Source organism: Onychostoma macrolepis, chromosome 05 (assembly GCF_012432095.1).
Source record: "Onychostoma macrolepis isolate SWU-2019 chromosome 05, ASM1243209v1, whole genome shotgun sequence".
NCBI classification, from domain to species: Eukaryota; Metazoa; Chordata; class Actinopteri; order Cypriniformes; family Cyprinidae; genus Onychostoma; species Onychostoma macrolepis.
The window spans coordinates 7,599,312-7,618,436 of record NC_081159.1 but is presented as its reverse complement, the minus strand read 5'-3'; the positions used below and the strand labels follow the sequence as shown (position 1 = coordinate 7,618,436).

Sequence of the window (19,125 nt, the reverse complement as noted above, 5' to 3'; positions counted from 1 at the left end):
TGTTCGGGTGAAAGGACTTTCAACAAAGGAACAAAATTCTCAGGTTATGGGCTTGGAACGACATGAGAGAGGAAACCTGAGGGCAGAAGTTTCATTTTTATGTGAATTATCCCTTTAAAGGAGTAGTTCACCCAAAATAAATAAATAAATAATATGAAAAAGGTCATTTACTCACCCTCAAGTTGTTTAAAACCTGTATGAGTTTCTTTCTTCTGTTGAACATAAGTTTTGAAGAAACCAAACAGTTGCTGGTCCCCATTGACTTCCATAGTATGGAAAAAAATATATATAATTGAAGTCAACGAGGACCAGAAACTATTTGGTTACCAACGTTATCCAAAATATCTTGTTTTGTGTTTAGCAGGAGAAACGAACTCTGGAGGGTCAGTAAATGATGACAGAATTGTCACTTTGGTGAACTATCCCTTTAAGAACTGCAGATTCATTACTGATTTCTATTCATTTATAATGGTATTTCAAGGACGGACATTTTTGACACAAGAGCCTTTATTGCAATGGATTTATTGCAAATACTAGAGAAAACTCTAAAACCTTCACAATCACAAAGTTGTTTTTGGTCCCAAAGTCAACATTCTGAAAATACATAGAAGCAGGTAAAAAGGTTTATATGTGAAAATGATTTGTTACCGTCAAGTGAAGTTTTGAATTGTTAGCTCTATGCTACATGTATATGCCATGGACAACTGAGTACTACACAAGTGCATAACACACATTCCCTATTAACTGCAGTCAACAGCATAAAGGCATATACCTATACTAACACTGAGAATTTTAAGGAGAACCACCTCGAGCATTCAGTATTAATGGTTTAGCTAGTGTTGAGGAACAGCCAGAGGAGAGTTATAAATTAAAAGTGAGGTCTATGATTTAGGTAAGTGATGTTTAATAAGTTCTAGGAAGGAGAGGTATTCCCACAAACAGTTCATGGTCATAACAATCATTCGCTTTATGAGCCTTCAAAAATTAACGGCATCCTGCCGATAATGACGACACGTGGGCTACAAACACAGTGGTTCATGATCAGTAAAATTGTCAATTCAACTGGAGAAGAAAATACATTTGATTTCCAAATGTAAACATGTACATAAATTAAGTGGTTCAGATTGTTTCTGTCATTTTATCAAACTATTACACTTATCTGAATAGAAATAGAGGGATAATAGCAATTTGCAAAAATATTCACCATTCAGACTGTGGAAACATCAACGTAAGTATGTGATATCTATAAGAAAATATTTTTTTGTCAAGGGCTGTTCTCTGTCAGCTGTATTGCCCCTTGATATAATACACCATTCCAGGTTACAGGAACATATGTTTACATTATTTCATAAAATCCTCTAGACAGGCACATTTGGTACTTCAAACTATTCCTGACATTTTTCACAGGGTGCTAAAGGCTCACGCGGGGTTCTGTGTCACAGAAGCGTGACCTCATCTCTGCAAAACAAACAAAAACAGACATTTTGTCTCATTCGTCGATGTACTTCCATCAACTTCCTTCATGGTCATCCAGCATCTGCTCTGAACTAATGGAAATGGATGAAAACTGGTCCTCAAAATTTAGGAAAGGGTGGTTGAAATTTTTCTCGAGCATTTTCTTCCAGATTTTCACTGAGAAAACAGAAACAGATTAAATGAGTGAAGAGTGAGTGGATAATTCTTATAAATAGTTCACATATGTAACAAATGATAACCACTTCAATGATGCTTTCAAAAACTAATTTTTAATCAATAATTGTCTATTTTGTGATTGCTATTTATTTATAATAAAAGCTGTACAATGAAAACTGTAATATTGTGAAATATTATAATAATTTTTCTATTTGGATACATTTTAAAATGTAATTTATTCCCGTGATGACAGCTGAATTTTTTAGCAGTCATTTCTCCAGTCTTCAGTGTCACATGATCCATCAGAAATCATTCTAATATGATGATTTGATGCTCAACAAACCAATGTTGAAAACAGCTGTGCTGCTTAATATTTTGGAGGAAACCATCATACATTTTCTCAGGATTCACTAATGAACAAAAAGTTTAAAAGAACTAGAAATGTTTTATGACAATGCAAAAGTCTTTACTGTCACTTTTAATCTGATTTTATCTTTTTTTTCCCCAATTAGTTTTTTTATATTTCATGTTAAACATACCAACCAACCACCATATAGAGATATAATTACACAAACAAACTCTTGAGTCTATACATACATGGCCAACCTACCTATAAACAAAGCAGGGTCATTCCGTGTCAACTCAACCAGAGGTGAAAATTGTCATTTTGACCCCCCCTTTACAAAATAGTGCATTACTCACTAAATATACATCCATGAGATTTAATATTTTGGCTTTCATCACTATACACGTTTATCTTTCATCAAAAATATTGACTAAATTAAACAATTGAGCCAGGGAAGTTTCTGAAAATTAGTTGATTTGACATGGAATGACCCAGCAGCCAAGTTACACATTTACATATTTAACAGTTAATGGAGTAGTTTAACAGAACAGTTAACTAAAAGGATAATGAAATTGCAGTATTGCATGCAAAAGCAATAAATTCATGCTATTTATAAGTCTTTATTTGGGACGTACTGTACTCTGGCTCTTCAGTTCCAGAAGGTTCTCCTGACGGCTCCACCTCCTGTTGCTCCTCCTGCTCGTCCTGTTCTTCATGTGATACAGTCTCCAGATTTGCAATCATCACCTCATAGGCCTTCCTGGCCTCAGCCGACAACTCAATCATTTTGTGATAGTGGTCCTGTGGCCATCAAATACACAGAAATCAGCAAAGTGCACCCATTTATTATGTATCAATATCATGACTTCTATTTACAATAATGCCACTCAAGATTCTTCACAAACATCTGAAAGGATGAAGTCTAACTCAATAATGGCAAGATATTTACCACAACTTCTGGTACTTACCTGTGCGCCATCATAGTTAAAGACGCCCACCAAGCTAACAGGCACAGCTTTATTAACACAGCGGCCCAGCGCCTTCCTTGATAAGGCAAACACAAACGGGACACCTTGATCCCGGCATGTGTCGATGATAGTGTGAAGAGCCTCGTCTAGACCGCCTACATTAACAAAACAGGCCCTCCATCAGCAACAATGAATCAAAGTGTGAGTTTGGTGCTGTAAATTCACTTTACCTTTGGACTGAATACGTTCACAGTTGGGCGAGATGATAACGCACTTGACCTTCCTGAGTTTGAGGTGTTTCAGCACCTCTCGTAGGCCCATGACCAGCCTGCGCTTCATCCTGGCTTTCATGGGGTCTTTCTGATAAAGACGATCCTGAAACCTCACCAGCTCCTTCAGTAAGCTGCTCACACATTCATCGACATCTTTTCTAAGCACTTGGTTGCAGTAGCTGTAGAATTAGCAAAAATAAATGTTATCAATTCATTAATGATAATAAATAATAATGGGAACACTTTACAATAAGGTTCTAGTTGTTAACTACATAAATTAAACTAAAAATTAAAAATACTTCTAATGCATTAAAATCAAAATATCTATTAATATAAATTAATGGTCATGAACTAACAATGATCAGTAGTAGTTTTATTAATTAACATTAACAAAGATTAATAAACACTGTAACAAAAGTATTGCTCATTGTTATATGTTAATGCATTAATTAACACCAACTAATGAACCTTGTTGTAAAGTGTTATAATAATAATAATAATAAATTATTATTATTGTTGTTGTTGTTCAATAATAATAATAATAATAATAATAATAAGTATTATTATTAAAATTATTATTATTATTATTATTATTTCTACTCAAATTTCTTTATCACCAGAAAATAAGGCATTCATTTAATACTGTCTTCAAGCCTTTTTGGGAACAATTTGCATATGTTTGAGAAACAAAAAAACAAAACAATAGAAAAAGCCCAAAAGAAAACCAAACAAGCAAACCCCCCAAAAAAACAAACAAACAAACAAACAATCAATAAACAACAAAAACAAAATTGATGTTCTTACTCTCTGAACTTCCTGCTGTGGATTTTAGGAAGATTGGGATTGGAGTTAGGATTCCAGGATTTTAGTGTTGCATTTTCCGACATGCTGTCATCCAGCTTGTGATGAGATGGTGAACCAGGCTGGTCACACTCGGACTCCTCAGTTCCAACGAATTCAGGGTTGTCATCTATGTCTGATACAGATTATGACAATTTCATTCTACCTATTAGAAAACACTGATGCTACCAATCTTGACAACACTAAAACATTTCATATTCTGATCAACCTTAGTAATTGTCCACAATGATCACGTCAATATATTACAGTGCTGTGCTTCATACTTGTGTAAAGATGTTGGTCATGGTCAGCATGGCTTGTTTCAGAAGGATTCTCACTATTACTAGTTTCCTTTTCTTCAGCCTCGGTGGCCACTCGGGCCGGGTCTCTCTCCTCCAGCAGGCGGTTCTGTTTCCTTTCCTCTCTCTCCCGAAGAATAACCTCAAGGGTTCAAATTGCAAAACATCTTTAGGAATGCTGATCAAAAACAGACTCAAAATTCACAAGAAAAAAAAAGGTTTAAAAGATAAGTGTAATTTCTGCACCAAACATTAACTGACACTCCAGTCGTGTTTGATGACACCAGTGGCACAGAAATCACACACTGAAACTTCAGGTGGACGCTGGACTCACTCTTTTGAGTGGTGTTGGTTTTTTCGCCTTGGGAACTTCTCGCTGTTTTCCCTTCTTCACTAATGGACAGGTGGAGTCCAGCGGGTTGTGCGGTGTCTTCTCTTGCAGCCATGGCTTTTTCTGAACTGAAGGCTCTTTGTGGACTACAGGTAGAGCTCCTCCAACTAACACACCAGTAATATTAATTGTGATATTGTCCTACAAAGAGTATCCACTAATATTTTTTCAGTCAAATACCTGAAAGTGTTAGTGGTCGCTGGTCTTGTTTGGATTTTTGAGACTGTTGCTTCTCCTCAAGAACGGCCAGCATGTTTCCAAGGTCAAGCTTTACAGGAACTTTTGACTTCTTCTGACTATTCTGCTGAGATACAGTTTTTTACAATCATTTTTGCACTAATAACAGAACCTGTCATTTTTCAAAACTGTAGACACATAATTCACAACTGACGATCAAAATGCACATTTTTCAAAACATTTAACACTTTTTTCAAATGCTTGCATACAATACAACATAAACCAAAGATCTTTTGTTCATTGAACTAAAATCACTGGTTCAAAATGACAACTTACAGTATGATGTGGATGAGAACCTGCATGTGGCCAAACCCACAAGACAGGGTTGAAAAAACATAGAAGAGCAGTGATGAAACTGTGACTTTTCTAATCTATTTTTTTCTTATTTAAAGGTTTTTTTTTAACCTGTTTTCAAATGTTTAATGATTCCAGTGTCTGTACTTTTCTCTCTAGTCTATTACAATGATGCATGAATGTGTAGAACCATAATGAAAACTGCATCCTGTGTTTTGAACAACTATATTTAATGATTGCACTAACAACAAAATAGTTAAACTATGGGTATCTTGTGTGTGGGTGATCTTAAGTAATGTTCCCATGATATTTCATAATAAATGAGTATTTCGAACCAATGCTTCTGAAAATGCAAGGCTTCTTTAAAGATATGAACGCAATATGCAAAGTTTTGACCACTGGACACCCTGTGTTACAAATAATGACTGTTTTGAGTTTGTGTTCATGTTATATCATGAAAAGGTTTCATTTAGGCTTTCTAAGACAAAACATTTAGTCATTAATTTTACATTCAAAATTACACATCAACTGTAGGGTTTAAACATCACCCTGGAAACACACACCAACCTGTGTTTTCTTAGGGTCACTAGAAGTGGGTGTGGTGCCTTTGTGTAAGGACAATCCCTCTTTTTGTGCTACTGAATGTCCTTTCAGTTCCTGAATCAATATAATTACAGATGATACAATTAACTGGTGCAAACATAACGAACATTTCAACATGAACTGCTGGCATGAAGAGGTGCTCAGGCCAAATGAATGAACTCACAAATGCAAGTGACAGGTCTGGAAACTCCTCTTCATCCTACAAAACACACACAAATCAACATTATACTTCTGCTCATGTCAGGTGACGATCGAATTTAACAACTATAAAATGAAAGTGCAAAACAGTGATTAAGTCTCAAATTTATTTATACCACATTATTTATATACAATTACAATTTTCAGTTTTTATTTTTTGTCCTTTTGTCATTTTTAATTACTTTTATTTTTTATATTTCTATAGAACTACTTTATATTTTATTTCTAGCATTTTCAGTACTTAATTTAAGCATTTCCATCTAATATTTATATTTTATTTCAGATTTCTTTCAATGAAGTAAAATGGTTTTAATAGCTTTAGTTTACAATAACTGATTTATACAGCAATTTATTTCCAAGTAACAACTTCTAAAATCTAATCAGAAAATATCAAATCACACATGACATACAGATTTTACCTCAAACTTTGGAGGATCCTGCTGTATCAGATGTTCCTCTAAGGTCTCATCTGCGTTTTCAGATGCTGTTTTGGGTTTCTTCTTTTTCTTCCTCTTCTTCTTTTCTGTTTTCTGTTCTACTGGCTGTGTAGTTAAATCCTCCTAATCACAGTAATAAGGTGAAAATTGTGTCTATTTTGTATAGTACATGTTGAAAATGCTGATCAACAATGCAGCAGTTTACCTCAGACAACGTGTTGGCTTTGAGGCTTTTCTGGATGACTCTGGGAAGCTGAGAAGCAATGTTTGCCCAGGACTGAGCAGAAGATCCAGTGGGATTGGATACTGCACTGTCTTGATCTAAATCAAATTGGGGTTTAAACAATTTGATACATTTAATTCTTTTAGTATTGATTTTTAACTTAAAAATCTAATTTAAAAAGATTTACAACCCACTTCTGTTTTATGAAGCATTTCCCAGTGCAACTGAATATTCAATAAGAAAAACAACACATCTTTTCCTTAAAACAACTACAAACTGTGCACAAATAAAGATTTGTTCTTTATCATGTTATAAAGATCTTATTTATGAGCTGAACACGCATGAATTGTGGGAAACTGTCTTTAAGCCCTGAGTTATGGGTGTGTCAGTGAAAACATACAGGGGAATTGTTGAAATGAATGAAATTATTGCACCCCCCCCCCCCATATAAAAACAAAACACAACTGATGTGCATTCTTTATTCATCATTTTGTAGAAGTTAAATAATTTTGCTGAACTTGGGTATATTAACATCTTGCTCTGAACAAAGTGAATAAAGCACAAGTTCCCGACTCATAAATACGATGACTTGAACAAAGACAAAGAAAGATGTACAGGTGCATCTCAATAAATTAGAATGTCGTGGAAAAGTTCATTTATTTCAGTAATTCAACTCAAATTGTGAAACTCGTGCATTAAATAAATTCAATGCACACAGACTGAAGTAGTTTAAGTCTTTGGTTCTTTTAATTGTGATGATTTAATTGTGAAAAACCCACCAATTCACTATCTCAACAAATTAGAATACTTCATAAGACCAATAAAAAAAACATTTTTAGTGAATTGTTGGCCTTCTGGAAAGTATGTTCATTTACTGTACATGTACTCAATACTTGGTAGGGGCTCCTTTTGCTTTAATTACTGCCTCAATTCGGCGTGGCATGGAGGTGATCAGTTTGTGGCACTGCTGAGGTGGTATGGAAGCCCAAGTTTCTTTGACGGTGGCCTTCAGCTCATCTGCATTTTTTGGTCTCTTGTTTCTCATTTTCCTCTTGACAATACCCCATAGATTCTCTATGGGGTTCAGGTCTGGTGAGTTTGCTGGCCAGTCAAGCACACCAACACCATGGTCATTTAACCAACTTTTGGTGCTTTTGGCAGTGTGGGCAGGTGCCAAATCCTGCTGGAAAATGAAATCAGCATCTTCAAAAAGCTGGTCAGCAGAAGGAAGCATGAAGTGCTCCAAAATTTCTTGGTAAACGGGTGCAGTGACTTTGGTTTTCAAATAACACAATGGACCAACACCAGCAGATGACATTGCACCCCAAATCATCTCAGACTGTGGAAACTTAACACTGGACTTCAAGCAACTTGGGCTATGAGCTTCTCCACCCTTCCTCCAGACTCTAGGACCTTGGTTTCCAAATGAAATACAAAACTTCCTCTCATCTGAAAAGAGGACTTTGGACCACTGGGCAACAGTCCAGTTCTTCTTCTCCTTAGCCCAGGTAAGACGCCTCTGATGTTGTCTGTGGTTCAGGAAAGGACAACTGTAGCCAAATTCCTTGACACGTCTGTGTGTGGTGGCTCTTGATGCCTTGACCCCAGCCTCAGTCCATTCCTTGTGAAGTTCACCCAAATTCTTGAATCGATTTTGCTTGACAATCCTCATAAGGCTGCGGTTCTCTCGGTTGGTTGTGCATCTTTTTCTTCCACACTTTTTCCTTCCACTCAACTCTCTGTTAACATGCTTGGATACAGCACTCTGTGAACAGCCAGCTTCTTTGGCAATGAATGTTTGTGGCTTACCCTCCGTGTGAAGGGTGTCAAGGATTGTCTTCTGGACAACTGTCAGATCAGCAGTCTTCCCCGTGATTGTGTAGCCTAGTGAACCAAACTGAGAGACCATTTTGAAGGCTCAGGAAACCTTTGCAGGTGTTTTGAGTTGATTAGCTGATTGGCATGTCACCATATTCTAATTTGTTGAGATAGTGAATTGGTGGTTTTTTGTTAAATGTGAGCCAAAATCATCACAATTAAAAGAACCAAAGACTTTAAACTACTAAGCCCCTACCAAGTATTGAGTACATGTACAGTAAATGAACATACTTTCCAGAAGGCCAACAATTCACTAAAAATGTTTTTTTTATCTTATGAAGTATTCTAATTTGTTGAGATAGTGAACTGGTGGGTTTTTCACAATTAAATCATCACAATTAAAAGAACCAAAGACTTAAACTACTTCAGTCTGTGTGCACTGAATTTATTTAATACACGAATTTCACAATTTGAGTTGAATTACTGAAATAAATGAACTTTTCCACGACATTCTAATTTATTGAGATGCACCTGTACATTAAGAAAATTGATTGATTTCTGAAGAATGTTTGCAGATCTTCACCTGCTGTGACAACTGATGCCATGTCACACTTTCCACTGGACTGGACTTGCTGTGCCGACTTGGTTCTTCGTTTTGGTACATACTAATAAGAATAAAAACCAAACTTTTTAAAGTTTCATTGAGGCCATTAAGCCAGCATATGTTAGTAAACAGCTTGTGCTTTAACAGAACAATGTGTTCTTTGGCCCAAATCACCATGCATGAAGGTTACCTTACAGATGGGCGCTGGTGAACTCTGACGCTCTGCTGGCATGACTGCACCAGCGCATACCCATGGTTCCTGGTGCAGGGAAGCTACTGTAGGGTTGCTGGGTGCGATATCACCTAATTCAGGGAAATCAGCAAGTTTCATTTCAAATGCGCTACTACATGTAATGGCCGATTTGGCTCTCTCTGCGGGGTTTGGGGAAGGTTTGGTCCCTCTGTGACCTGAAAGCAGAAACAAATCATCCACTTACGATTTAATCAGGAAATTATTATTAAAAGGCTTCTTAAAGGGAATAAGCACCTCTGTCTGTTGATCTCCTGCTGATTCTTTTGTCCTGAGAGGAAGGCTCAGCTCTGTTGTCCTTCAATATCTGAAAGATCGAAAAACTTGTTAGAATGTGAAATATTACATCGAATCAAATCATCCAAACGGCCATACTAGAATCAGACCTTTCCAGTTTGCTTGTTTAAACCATCGTTTAGACTACGGTGGGTTTTGAGATCAGTGCTCTTGTTGGTGTGAGAGCTGCTGTTGATGACGTGCGTCCTTGGTCCCACGTCATCCTGATTGTCAACTGACCTCTGCCTTCTCTTGAACCAGTCCTCGGGTGATGACTGGCATGTCTTGTTTTTATATGGAGCTCTGTGTAAAGACACAATAAAGATAAAAACTGATAAACAATAAAAAAAAAAAAAAAAAAATCATTTAACCAGTCAAAACTAGTACAGATTTTGTTTGTTGTTCTTTAATGCATTGTGAGATAAAGCAGCCAGAAAAAGCAGTTGGACAACTGAAAGCAACTGATGAAATTGCTTTTAAAAAATGAAGACAAGAAGGATTGTGACACTTTCTTGCTGTCAAATGCTAGAAGAAATTATTCATATAGTTAAGATGTAGTTCACCAAAAACTGAAAATTCTGTCGTCATTATTTACCCTCACGTTATTCCAAATCCATAAGACTTTGGTTAATCTTAGAAACACAAGATACCTTTAATGAAACCTTAGAGGTTCCATCATTGACTTACAAGAAAAAAAGATTCAAAAAGGTGGTGTAAAACAAGTCCAGATTAATTAAGTGATTTAATTCAAGTCTTGTGAAGAGATATGTTCACTTTATATGATGAACAGGTTTAATTTAGGCTTTTTTTTTTTTTTTTTTTACACATCTAAACTATGATTGGCATACATAAAACACATCAATTTTAGTAAACATGGAAGTGTAGATGAGACTTGAATCTATATGAGTTGAGCACATTAATACTTTTTACAATCCCTTTGAGTTTTTTTTTATTTTTATTTTTTTAGATCTTCTGACTTTCAAATGGAGAGACACAAACTTATCAGGTTTCATAAAAAAATAAAAAAAAAAGTTTCTCAATGATTTACCAAAATCTTATGGGATTGGATTGCAACAACATGAAGGTGAGAAAACTATGACAAATTTATTTTTTTGGGGTTAATCCCTTTGATCTGATGAAGTACACTTGTGATTACTTAGATAGGACACATCTCTCTCTCGCTCTCTCTCTCTCTCTGTGTGTGTGTGTGTGTGTGTGTGTGTGTACCTGACCAATTAGTTTACATTTTCAAAACATGGTTCAGGAAAGTATGGAGCCATACTGTGGTCACAAATTACAAATTTTGTTCCCACAACTTCGTAATTCATGGCCACGTTTTAGGTCAATTGTGGCCACAATGTACTAATTCATTCCCTCTTTTTAATTTTTAATTTTTTAATTTTTTTAATTTTAGTTAATTTCACAGCCACAATTTACCCTAAACAAGGGAACAACATTTTTGGCCAGTATATCTAATTTCTTCCACCCTCCGTGTCATGTACGGTTCTCCCAGGGAAAGTGAAGTTAGTTCTGCAGGTCTGTCACATCTGCAGAAAGCACTTGGTTTGATAGTTTATATAATGCAATGAAATTCATATATTTGAAGTATCCCAACACTTTTTAAAGCTTTAACTGGAACACGAAGCTACATAATTAATGAATCATTTCTTAATGCTGGCTTGCTGGTAAATAAAGTAAAAAAATAAATAAATAAAGTGGTAAATAAAGATTCCACATTGTCAGTTATTTTTACCTTTTTAAATGATCCTCCATTTTGTCTTGCTGTGGAAGGCTATGAATCAAACAACTTCTGAGGATCCAAAACTCCAGCCTTCATTATCTGTGAGCAGAGAGACAGGTTCAAAGAACAGACCGGTGATAAGACAACGTGCTTGAGCTGAAATGAAGCTGAATAAATAAAATAACCAATTACTGTATGGAGAACACAAATCTGCGTTTAAACAAACGATGCTGAATCCAAGTGAAAATGACAAATAATGACGCAGCAACCAAATTAAAGACTAAACACCGCTCAGTAAACAGTCTCTTATGTCATAATCCACTCAACCAAAGTCACTTTCAGGGCCAACGGTTAAAAACACGGTTTAATATTAGTTACACGCCGTGGTTTATTATTTTAAGAGTTCATAAGTAAATGTACACAAGGCTTTTGCATGACTGCTGTCGTAATGGAGATGATATTGGATCGGCTGTTAGCAGCCAGCTACGATATCATGCAAACTTCTTTGATTCTAACTTAAACATGTGAGATTCAACCTTGCATGTTAAATAACACGATAGAGAGGGTCAGTGTGTCACATGTTTATCTGTCGACAGCTTTCAGCAGCTCTTCTGTGTCGGGTTAACAAACCATATGGGATTTCTAGAAAGCTCGTGTAGAGAAGACATCTGAGCTAGTGTAAACACAGTCATTATGGTAAACTATATATATATATTTAAAAAAAATCAACAATTATTAAAATATATCATACCTTCCAGCCTATAACAAACTCCATTTTAAAAAGACGTATTCCGTTCGGTTGAGATGTAAAACTGGTAGGCCAAATAATTAAAGATTAAGCTCAAAGTTGACAACAAGATCAGTCGGTGCGGGGACTTTTATTTTGAAGGGTGGTCTGATAGTAAGACATTACTCAACATACGGGTTGCAGTGTGTGAGGTAACATGTAACGTTAGTTGACGACCTGCTTAACAAAATATATAAGTGAAATTATAGTTTATATTATTTAATGATCCATGAAAAGAAAAGTTTTGTTCATTTTTTATCATTACATTTTATGTATTTATTTTTCTCAGCATCTAAAATTAACCTAGGAAAAATATGTGATCTTCATGGCATGGCATGGCAAATCATGTTTTAGATGATTCTTCTTTATCTTATATTCTTTTATTCTTTTTTAATTACAGAAATATGGACAAAAAGTTTATGCATATACTTTTTTTTTTTTACTTTTTTTAAATATTTATTTTTTTAAGTTTTACATTCGTAAATATTTGAAATGTAAATAAGTTGAATGTCTTTAAACAAGAATTTAATTCGTATTTAGAACAATTTCATCGTCTGTTTAATAAAAAACGATCAAAACATCTATACTGTAAAACATATACAAATAAAACAGATTATAGTACTTTTTACAAGAAAATATTACTTGAGTGATATTTTGTACAAGTATATGTCATGTTTATTTTAATGTGTTCATTTGCAATTGAGTGAAAATGGTCTCTACACCTTTTTTCAGTGTAGAACATGTAACAAGTTTGACATTCATTCTTATTGTGTTTTTGTAATCATTTGTATACCGTCTTTCTTTTCCTATTAGGTTCATTGCTAATAATTTAAATAAAATACTAATATAATTGCTTGTATGTTTTTATTTCTTCTTGAATTTGCATTAATAAATAACAAATCATCATCATGCAAATTAACACAAAAAGAAAGATAAATAAAACATTCTAGTAGACAATAATCATCTTTATTTTTTTAGAAATCTGATTGAAAAGATACAATCAGTATCCACAATATATACCGGTGTGTATATGCAGCAATATTAACCAAATATATGATGTCATTCTTATAAAACAGTAGAACTGACACAAAGCACAAACATTTGTATCTGTTGATTAAGTGTTGTAAAAATGCATTCACAAAATATTGTTTTACTATTTACAGTCCGTTGTTCACAACAGTGAAGTAAACCAATTTCATAAGCACGAGTACTTTTTATTTTTTTCATTGTAAACACTTTACTTAGAGGACCTTTCTTCAGTGGGCTTTAATGCTTTCAGAAAGGAAAAAAGAGGTCTGACCCTCTTATGACACAAGAGTGAAAGCAAAACTCTCAATCTCATTCGTCCTTCTGTCTCCCCAGCCGACTCAGTAAAATCAGAGGGACTATAAAGAACGCTGAACTGATTATAAAACATAATTCTGCTCCAGCCAACCAGTACACTGGGAAAAAAAAGTAAAATAATGTTATGATTTGCTGTTAACTGCAATAAACAAAGGTACAGACTGATTTATAAATGATTTCCTTGCAATCGTAAGTTACTGTTAGTGTTGTTTACATAATTAATTGATTAATCATGTTAAGATACATACACACACACACACATATATACTGTATATAAAATTTTATATAAATTTATATAACTTTTTACCTGAAGAAGCCACAATAGGGCCCAGTGCTCGAGCTAAAGCTCCAAGACTCCGAAGGATTCCCATTACCGTTCCCTTCTGACTGGCTGAGCCTAACAAACCAACATACACATCAATATTACAAATACATTCAAACTAAAAGTGGTGTGAGAGACAGTTCACTGAAAAATAAAAATTCTGTCATCATTTGTGATCTTTGCAGCATAGTAACCAAAACAAGTCACCACCATACTTAAAAATATATTCTTTTGTGAACCATTGGTCTAACATCTACAAAATGGTTAGCTTATGAAAATGAATCTTAGACAAAACAAGAAAAAAAATCCCACCGTGTCCAGACACTTGTGTTGAAAGGCATGGAACAACAATAGCAGCAGCTGAAAAAAGAATAACATTATTACCAATTAAAATATTAATACACAAAAATACAAGTAAATATTTATTTGGATGACAGATGCACACTTGCTTACCAAAAGAGTACAAAAATAAGCCAGAATAAAGTAGTGTCAAATTCCATGCTATTCCAATGAGCAAGAACGCTGGTATAAGTGATATAATTGCCTGAAATACACATATATGAAAACAAAAATGTAACAGGCCTTTGAGTAGTTAATCATTAACTCCTTTCAGAGTTCCAAGAAAATTGCAAGAAAATTTGAATTGACTCGTGATCCAGTAATGCATGAAAGGGTTTACCACGCTAACAGTCTGGATCTGATGACCTGGTTTGATCCTGCGGGCATATCCGCCCTGGATCACTGCCATGGTAATGCCGATGAAAAAGAACATCTTCCCCTGCTGCATGCTACGACAGAAGGAAACAAGGCTTTCATTTTAAAAACTTCAGGCAAGACCACAGGATTCAGCTGCTCTTTGATCCACACACAATGACTCCAGTGTGTCACGTTTCTGATTAAGCAAAACACGTCTGTGCAAGAGTGAACTGGTAAATCGAAATCGTATATTATCCCAGAGGTTAGCTACACTTTCCTTCAACCTTTGTCCTCTTTTCCCCCCATTCTGGTTGTTTATGATATAATATAATAAATTCTCCCAAACTTCCTTGTTCCTAATGCCTACATACAAATAAACCCACAAGCTGTTTTTCACAACTTCACGAGTCTCAACATCTCATGGTTGAAGTTGGACCGTTAACTCAAAATCGATTGGCTAGATTTGCTACAGACAGTTTATCAGTTGAAGACAATGCTGTACTTTATAATGTTGCAAGCTGAAAGCTGTTGTGTAAGCAACTGATGTGTAGAAGCAGTAACCACAGCCTTTTTAGAGGTTGTTGGAAGTTGCGATGTTCAGAATTGACGTGTTAGCTAGAGATTCAGGCCTTACCTGGAAAATTGGAAGCGCTGATGTGTCAGAAAACTCAAAGTGAATTCCAACCCAGAGAACAGAAACAGATATGTGAAGTAAATCAATCCAAGTACCTTAAGATTTTGCATTTCTATTGCGGAAAAAAGCAAAATGATAATCAATTTGCTGTGACGGTTATTAATCCTGATCCAAGTGAACACTTTTAGGTTGGCTGAAAGTTTATGCACTCACTTTGTTCAGATGGTGGATTCTCTGTTCTTTTCACAGCAGTGAAATTGAAAAGTGCAACAGGGTGAAGAAGATCTCCAGATTGTTGAATACCTGAAGACCCTGATGTCCCCTGAGTCGTGAAAAACATTCATTACATTCATAATTTAAGACAACGCTGTAAACAACTACAACTAATTTGAAGTCTATTCAGGAAGTGATTATAATTAAAGTCACTTTGTGACTTTTTGTAAAGTTTTGCTGACCTTTTGTAAAGTTTCTGGCAGCACGAAGAAAATAAAAAGCAGGTCTGCTAAAGAAAAAAGGACAGCCAGCATGGCAGGGCCTTGATAAAACACCTCAGCGTCTTTGTGTCTCAGAGCAAAGTATGCTCCCATTAATGGACCCAATGTGAACCCCAAGGAGAAAGCAACACCAATCATTGCCTGACAACAGAAGAAAACAAACCCAGTGAATATTCAAATAACTCCAAAGATAAAAGCTTAAAATGGAAAATTTGCATTAATTGCTGATAATGGTGACCATAACTCACCATTCCCTTGTTTCTTGCTTTAGGGCAAGGCAGGTCCGCCACAATAGCAGTGCACAGGCTGACATTACCTTTACAAATTCCTCCAACCACTCGAGACAGCAGAAAAATGGCAAAACTGTGAGAGAAAGCCCACAGAATGTAGGATGCCATGAGACCTACCTGCAAAACAAGCAAAATATAACTCTGCTTCTGCCGTGGAATAAAAAAATTATAAAGGCAATTGCGACTTTTCATCTCACAATTCGGACTTTGATTTCGAGTTTATACCTCACAGATTTTGCAAGATACAAGAAAAAAATTGCGAGATAAATGTTGCAATTACCTTTTTTAGAATTTTTTATTCTGTGGCAGAAACGGGTTTCCATAAGGAACTGCTTAGACATACATTAATGGTAATATGATATATTTTCATTATAATCTTAAAAAATTATTATTTGTTTATATGCATGCCATGTGACCAACACAAGAACATGCAAATGTTTTGTTAAATTATTGAGATATTAACTTAAAATCTAAGAGTGCACTTCAGTAAATATTTTAGGTCAAAAGGGTTTGACTGACAAAAAAGTTTCAATCCCTGCCCTGTATGACCTAATTTTGTCTATACTTACAGTTGTTAGCAGCAGCAGTGGTTTTCTTCCATAATCATCTGAAAGAGCCCCAGTAATGGGTGATGACAGAAATTGCAGCAAACTGTAGAGAGAGCCTATCAGACCTAAGACACCGGAGACAAAGATAAACAATGTACCTGCCTTCAATACAAAAGGTCAATTTGAATTATGTACTGCATTTGAAGAAACCCTCAACATCCATCAGAGTAATGAAGTTACCTCCAAAAAGAACACTGTTGTATTTCGTTTCCATAGGAACTCCAACCACCCCTCTGAACCAGTCCACTACGCTCTGTAATGACTGATACACACTGTCCTAAAGATGCAGAGATTACAACAGCAAAATTATAAGTGAAAGTTATTAGATCTTGTTTTCTGACAAATATATCAGAACTAAGTGAATTTATGCTGTCAGTGGGGTAAATTCTTTTATTCCTATGACTTGCGTTTATTTTTCTTACTCAACAGACAAGCATAATCTCACCTAATTTTGATACACTTCTAAAGTCTTAACTTAAGTCATTTTGCTTATAAAATGAATGTATTTTGATTTAAGAATGTTGAGATATTCAAACTGGAAAACAAGATAAATGCTGAGTAAGAAACCCATTCAACTATCCAGAGGAGAAAAATTTAACAGAGCAAAAAATTTTATACACTGCCAAGTATAACACATTAATTGGAATAGTTCAGTGAGCGTGCGCTAGATGAAAAAGTGAATGAAGCCATTGTCAGCTTCATTAAATGAGAAAGAACAGCTCTGCGCTCGGAGGCTTCCACAGATTTATCTCTTGTACAAAGCAAATATTATAAAGTTCATTCAGTATGTAATTGCTTAAGTCACTGCTGACGTTTTGTATAGGAAATGCTCTGTATATCCTTTCTTTAAGGTAACATCAATTAGACAGTCATAAGTAGTGGAATATGTCATGACTGGAATATCGTAAATCATGCACTGTCACACAATCTATAGTTGCACGCATGAATAATCTAGGTCAAATACAGCAGCATTTATTGTTGAACAAACAGCCAGCCAAACACCTTTTGAGATTTCATAACAACAAAATATCCAAATTATAGGCCTAACCCTAAAAGTTGATCTTACCCCAGTTTGACTGTAGTGGTCCAAGATGGAGGGGAGCAGGGGAAGAATTAATGTGAAACCCAGCAAGTCAAGAAGCAATGCAAAGAAAACCACCCTGATGACTCTGGAAGAGTGCACATCCTCAGATGTAGTTTTGTCACCTGCCATTTCTCCACTCCAGTGGCCCAAAGTTTTTCTTTACCGCTGAGGACTCTTAACACATCTCCTGTGGTTACTGAACTGAATCACTGAACAAAAACAAAACAGCAAAGTGAACCACAGTATGTAGTTCAACATTTGTCTTTAAAGCTCAAGTACAAAAGTTCCAAAAGTGCACTGGTATGGTAAAGTTTTCTTGGACATGGTACCGTACTCCGTATTTGCACCATGGTATTATTTACAGAATGTAAATATCATGATACATTTAGAAATCATTTCAGTATTATGAGTACCACCATTTTACATCATGCATGATACTGAACATTGGATTTCTTTTAACAATACATTTAAATAGTAGGTTGCACTTTAAGGTTTTCTTGTTGAAGTATAATTACACAAATAAGTATTAACAACACGTAGCCTATTTAGGGTTAAGGTTTGGTTTACAGTTAGTTCCTCCTTGTAATTATGCATATTTTACTGTTACATGTAACGTGTAAAATAAAAGTTTTACTAAAATGTATTGAATAAATATTTAAGTTTATTCTTAATTAATCAACGACTGATTAAAAAACGACTTAACTATAGTTTAACTTAGTAAAATACCAAAACTCTTCACCATCATGCAGAGGGTCAAGTAAACTCGCACAGCCCATACAGTATTTGAATCAGTCTGCTTGAGTCACCGGGAAAACAGGGCAACTCTCCAATCAACTTGACTTGTCCGTTTATAACTCGTTTAAGTCGAGTATTTTCTTCGTTTACATTAGACAGTACAGTTGACTTGATTTCCTACCTTGAGCTCGGAGTGCGCAATCAAAGTTCCCAGAAGATGCTGCCACTTCCCCACACACTCACACACTCTCTCTCTCTCTCACACACACACACACTCCCCCATCATGAACACACACCAGGAAGCGCGAGCGCGGTGTCTAGTTTCAGCTACGACAACCGTGACGTGTCGAGCGATGATTTCTGTCCTGTCCATTGTGTATAAAACTTGTCAAGATATTTACAAATTAGATCTTACAAAAAAAATAAATAAATCATGTGGACTACATTATAACGGTATATGTAACAACTGGGTGGGAAATGTAGTATATTAAATACTATGTAAATATGTAATTACAGAACATGCAAATAACACACACACACAAATAAATCAACCTGTACTCTCAGACAAATATGTGTACATGTGTACATTTATTTTAATTTTAAACATTACTGGTAAACCACATTGTAATGGTTTCCAATGACCACGCGAGGGAGATAATTGGTAACGTTACTGTTTAACAGATTGGCTCGCGAGATTTCAAA

At 35.4% G+C, this 19,125-nt stretch overlaps 2 protein-coding genes across 5 annotated transcripts; both read right to left on the bottom strand.

Annotated features, from left to right (window-relative positions):
* Positions 1–507: 507 nt before the first annotated feature.
* Positions 508–12,336, bottom strand: LOC131541031 (selenocysteine insertion sequence-binding protein 2-like). Of its 4 annotated transcripts, none has more exons than XM_058776506.1 (18): positions 12,181–12,336; positions 11,442–11,528; positions 9,799–9,991; positions 9,650–9,719; positions 9,353–9,570; positions 9,142–9,223; positions 6,723–6,838; positions 6,500–6,640; positions 6,046–6,081; positions 5,847–5,936; positions 4,929–5,052; positions 4,692–4,855; positions 4,343–4,499; positions 4,023–4,194; positions 3,177–3,397; positions 2,947–3,101; positions 2,614–2,779; positions 508–1,632 (listed from the first exon to the last, which is right to left on the bottom strand). In XM_058776506.1, the coding sequence occupies exons 2-18, from the start codon at positions 11,459–11,461 to the stop codon at positions 1,511–1,513; spliced, it is 2,247 nt and encodes a 748-aa protein (XP_058632489.1). In that variant the 5' UTR covers positions 11,462–11,528; positions 12,181–12,336; the 3' UTR covers positions 508–1,510. The 4 variants fall into 4 exon arrangements, with proteins under 4 accessions (XP_058632489.1, XP_058632493.1, XP_058632492.1 ...); XM_058776510.1 differs by having other exon boundaries at positions 4,929–5,049; XM_058776509.1 differs by lacking the exon at positions 12,181–12,336 and adding an exon at positions 11,966–11,997.
* An 830-nt stretch (positions 12,337–13,166) lies between these two features.
* Positions 13,167–18,748, bottom strand: mfsd10 (major facilitator superfamily domain containing 10). Its single transcript, XM_058776368.1, has 13 exons — positions 18,605–18,748; positions 17,671–17,897; positions 16,785–16,881; positions 16,566–16,669; positions 15,955–16,113; positions 15,668–15,847; positions 15,426–15,534; positions 15,213–15,324; positions 14,562–14,670; positions 14,336–14,426; positions 14,195–14,242; positions 13,868–13,957; positions 13,167–13,658 (listed from the first exon to the last, which is right to left on the bottom strand). The coding sequence occupies exons 2-13, from the start codon at positions 17,815–17,817 to the stop codon at positions 13,555–13,557; spliced, it is 1,350 nt and encodes a 449-aa protein (XP_058632351.1). The 5' UTR covers positions 17,818–17,897; positions 18,605–18,748; the 3' UTR covers positions 13,167–13,554.
* Positions 18,749–19,125: the final 377 nt, after the last annotated feature.

Coding starts and splice junctions, on each gene's coding strand:
- LOC131541031 (XM_058776506.1), bottom strand. CDS start 11,461: ATGGAGGATCATTTAAAAAG. Junction 3,398..4,022: donor CACAGCAGGAAGTTCAGAGA/GTAAGAACATCA, acceptor CTAATTCTACAG/CTACTGCAACCAAGTGCTTA. Junction 2,780..2,946: donor TTAACTATGATGGCGCACAG/GTAAGTACCAGA, acceptor TGATGGCCACAG/GACCACTATCACAAAATGAT.
- mfsd10 (XM_058776368.1), bottom strand. CDS start 17,817: ATGGCAGGTGACAAAACTACATCTGAGGATGTGCACTCTTCCAGAGTC. Junction 15,325..15,425: donor GAATCCACCATCTGAACAAA/GTGAGTGCATAA, acceptor TTTCCGCAATAG/AAATGCAAAATCTTAAGGTA. Junction 13,659..13,867: donor CCCTATTGTGGCTTCTTCAG/GTAAAAAGTTAT, acceptor TTTTTTTCCCAG/TGTACTGGTTGGCTGGAGCA.